Source organism: Bison bison, unplaced genomic scaffold, assembly GCF_000754665.1.
Source record: "Bison bison bison isolate TAMUID 2011002044 unplaced genomic scaffold, Bison_UMD1.0 scf7180017864010, whole genome shotgun sequence".
Taxonomy (NCBI): Eukaryota; Metazoa; Chordata; class Mammalia; order Artiodactyla; family Bovidae; genus Bison; species Bison bison.
Window position 1 is genome coordinate 110,715 of NW_011494582.1, and position 3,964 is coordinate 114,678.

Consider the following 3,964-nt stretch of genomic DNA (forward strand, 5'->3'; position numbering starts at 1 on the left):
ATATGGGTCCAGTGATAGGATTTGTGTGCCTTTTTTAAGTTTCTACCTCTGTCACTCTTAATAAAGGCAGTGAGAAGATAAACTAAATATCACTTAGAAGAAACATGCATTGATGGTACTATTATTTATAACATCAGTCTGCTCCTATCTTTACATGTTAGTTGAGAAAATCAACGAAGAAATCCATCTGTCCCAAACTAAATGCACAAGAAAAAAGCCTCATCTATTGTTTTAATAAGGAAGCAATGGCGTGGATTGAAATCTAACTGATGGGTGAAATACAAGCAGGGTCTCCTTAGAGTCCACCAAGGCAACTTAAGGCTGCCATGGCTGACCAGCTTAAAGTGATTTCTTCCACCAGCAAGATCAGCAGATTTATGAATTCTAGTTCATATCCACAGGCAGAGCACACAATGTTACACCGAAAAATGTGCTTGAAAACTCAGTAATACATTCCAGTATGTTTTTATTAATAGTTTTAGAATTAACTCACAACTTTGCTAGACTGAGAAAGATGATGAATCCAGTGAACTATCATTTCCTGATGCCTACTAAGAGAAGCCTTTGATGGTAGGCTCTAAGTATTCACAAACGCACAAATCATGGTCAAGACAGGTCAGTGTACCAGTTTACATGTACTGGACTAGCTGATATTACTTTATGTATCCTAAGCAGAGAATCCGTTTTCTGACCTTTTTAAACTTACCTCCTTGGTGACCATCGGACTTTTCTTTAGACTGATCATTATTCTGGTTTGAAGATCCTATAAAAACAAAGAAATATTCTGTGAAGAACGGATATTAATATTTAACTAACGATATTGGTAATGTGCTTCTTTTTTTTTTTTCCCTTTTGGCCTCTGGTGGGTGAGAGGGTAGGTGATTCCACAGGAAATTCTACTTTTGTACTGTTTCTATGAAACATGCCTTGAAACTGTTCATAAATCTAGATCTGCATCACTGGATTTTTTCAGACAGAAGACATACAGTTAATGTAACACTTACCAGGTACTTACTATGTGCCAGCCACTGATAAAATAGATTGGACATGAGGCCATGTGGTTATGAGGAATTTATACTACTGACAACTCTGCTCTTCTGAGGAGAGTGGACCTCATTACTATTAATGAGTGGCCCAGTTCTTGTGCACCAGCATCCCTAACGTCATACAATGGAGAGAAGATGAAGTGCCTTAGGGTTTTCATGTAAACTTGGAAGCCTTCTTGATATAATTTTTTGAATTTTTAACTAGTAACTTAAAATTTGGAAAAAACTGGAATAATTCTATGCTTCAGTTAAGCAACTTTTCAGGGTGCATTATTCACCCTGGGTCCTTATATAATGGAAGATTAAACACATATATTACATGGGAGGTAAGCAAGTATGTTATTGTGTACTTTCCCAAAGAAGGCTGCCCCCACACCAAAAACCTCCCAAGTACAAAGAAAGTATGCAAAAACAATTCTGAAGAAGCTATGTTTACTCTGTCTGCCAATTTCTTCCTCTTGCTGGAACCATAATCCATTTATACCAAAAGAATATGGTGTGAAGATTAAACCTGAAAGAGATCAAGGTCAGCAGACTATGTATTTAGATGTATTTAGCAGCAGGTAGCAAATAATTGACAATATTACGAAGGGCTTACTACATGCCATGCCTGTAGTAATGTACTAATGCATGTAACCTGCATTAGCCCATCTAACCCCTCAAACAATTCTGCGACAGGAACACAGCTAGGCGGTGACAGAAGGGAACTACATTTACTATTCTGCAATAAACCACAATGGAAAAGAAGATAAAAAGAATGTATACATGTATATAACTAAGTCATTTTGCTGTACAGCAGAAATGAACACAACACTGCAAATTAACTGTACTTCAATAAAAAATTACTAAAAAATCTCCATGACACTGCACAACACTGTGAATGTATTTAATGCCACCTCTACACTGATAAATGACTACATTTTGAATTTTATGTTATGTGCATGTTTCAACAATAAAATAACACAAAAAACAAAGAAAAACTCTAAGAAGTCAGAGCTTGTTCCCTGTGTCCACACATTAAAGACACTCAAAAAATACTTGTTGAATAAAAATAGAAAATATGGGTCCAGTGATAGGATTTGTGTACCTTTTTTAAGTTTCTACCTCTGTCACTCTTAATAAAGGCAGTGAGAAGATAAACTAAATATCACTTAGAAGAAACATGCATTGATGGTACTATTATTTATAACATCAGTCTGCTCCTATCTTTACATGTTAATTGAGAAAATCAACAAAGAAATCCATCTGTCCCAAACTAAAAGCACAAGAAAAAAGCCTCATCTATTGTTTCAATAAGGAAGCAATGGCGTGGATGGAAATTTATCTGATGGGTGAAATATAAGCAGGGTCTCCTTAGAGTCCACCAAAGCAACTTAAGGTTGCCATGGCTGACCAGCTTAAAGTGATTTCTTCCACCAGCAAGATCAGCAGATTTATAAATTCAGTTCATATCCATAGGCAGAGCACACAATGCCATACCAAAAAATGTGCTAGAAAACTCAGTAATAAATTCCAGTATGTTTTTATTAATAGTTTTAGAATTTACTCACAACTTTGCTAGACTGAGAAAGATGGTAAATCCAGTGAACTATCATTTCCTGATGCCTACTAAGGGAAGCCTTTGATGGTAGGCTTTAAGTATTCACAAACGCACAAATCATGGTTAAGATAGGCCTGTGTACAGGCTTACATGTACTGGACTAGCTGATATTACTTTATGTATGCTAGGCAGATAATCTGCTTTCTGACCTTATAAAACTCACCTTCTTGCTTGTTACCATTGGAGTTTCCTCCAGACTGAGGATTATTCTGGTTTGGAGATCCTATAAAAACAAAGAAATATCCTGTGAAGAACGGCCATTAATATTGGACTAACGATACTGGCATTATGCTTCTTTTTTTTTTCTTTCAGCCTCTGGGGGGTGAGAGGGTAGATTATTCCACAGGAAATTCTACTTTTGCACTGCTTCTATGAAACATGCCTTGAAACTGTTCATAAATCTAGATGTGTATCACTCGATTTTTTCAGACGGAAAACATGTAGCTAATGTAACACTTACCAGGTACTTACTATGTGCCAGCCACTGATAAAATAGTTTGGACATGAGGCCTTGTGGTTATGAGGAATTTCTACTGACAACTCTGCTCTTCTGAGGAGAGTGGACCACCCTTACTGTTAACGAGTGCCCAGGTCTGGTACACCAGCACGCCTAACTTCATACAATGGAGAGAAGATGAAGTGGCTTAGGGTTTTCACGTAAACTTGGAAGCCTTCTTGATATAACTCTTTGGATTTTTAACTAGTAACTTAAAATTTGGAAAAAACTGGAATAATTCTATGCTTCAGTTAAGCAACTTTTCAGGGTGCATTATTCACCCTGGATCTTTGTATAAGGGAAGATTAAACACATATATTACATGGGTGGTGAGCAAGTATGTGATTGTGTACTTTTCACAAAGAAGGCCTCCCCAACCCTCATCACCTCCCAAGTACAAAGAAAGTAACCAATAACAATTCTTATGGAGCAGCTTTACTCTCTGTGCAAATTTCTTCCTCTTGCTGGAACCATAATCGATTTATCCCAAAAGACTATGGTGTGAAGATTAAACCTGAAAAAGATCAAGGTCAGTATGGGCTCGATAAAGGACAGAAATGGTATAGACCTAACTGATGCAGATGATATTAAGAAGAGTTGGCAAGAATATACAGAAGATCTGTACAAAGAAGATCTTCATGACCCAGATAATCACTCACCTAGAGCCAGACATCCTGGAATGTGAAATCAAGTGGGCCTTTGAAAAAATCACTACGAACAAAGCTAGTGGAGGTGATGGAATTCCAGTTGAGCTATTTCAAATCCTGAAAGATGATGCTGTGAAAGTGCTGCACTCAATATGCCAGCACATTTGGAAAACTC

At 37.1% G+C, this 3,964-nt stretch overlaps 1 protein-coding gene across 4 annotated transcripts in view; it reads right to left on the reverse strand.

The window, feature by feature from the left end:
- The window catches only part of TMEM123 (transmembrane protein 123), an 82,188-nt gene that overhangs the window by 51,289 nt on the left and 26,935 nt on the right, over positions 1-3,964 (reverse strand). For 3 of the 4 annotated variants that reach the window (XM_010834076.1, XM_010834075.1, XM_010834072.1), the window contains 3 exons: positions 2,810-2,869; positions 1,483-1,557; positions 707-763 (listed from right to left, as the gene is read on the reverse strand). In XM_010834076.1, the coding sequence (XP_010832378.1) occupies positions 707-763; positions 1,483-1,557; positions 2,810-2,869 (192 nt within the window). The remainder of the gene's footprint in view (positions 1-706; positions 764-1,482; positions 1,558-2,809; positions 2,870-3,964) is intronic. The other variant, XM_010834077.1, reaches the window with a different exon arrangement.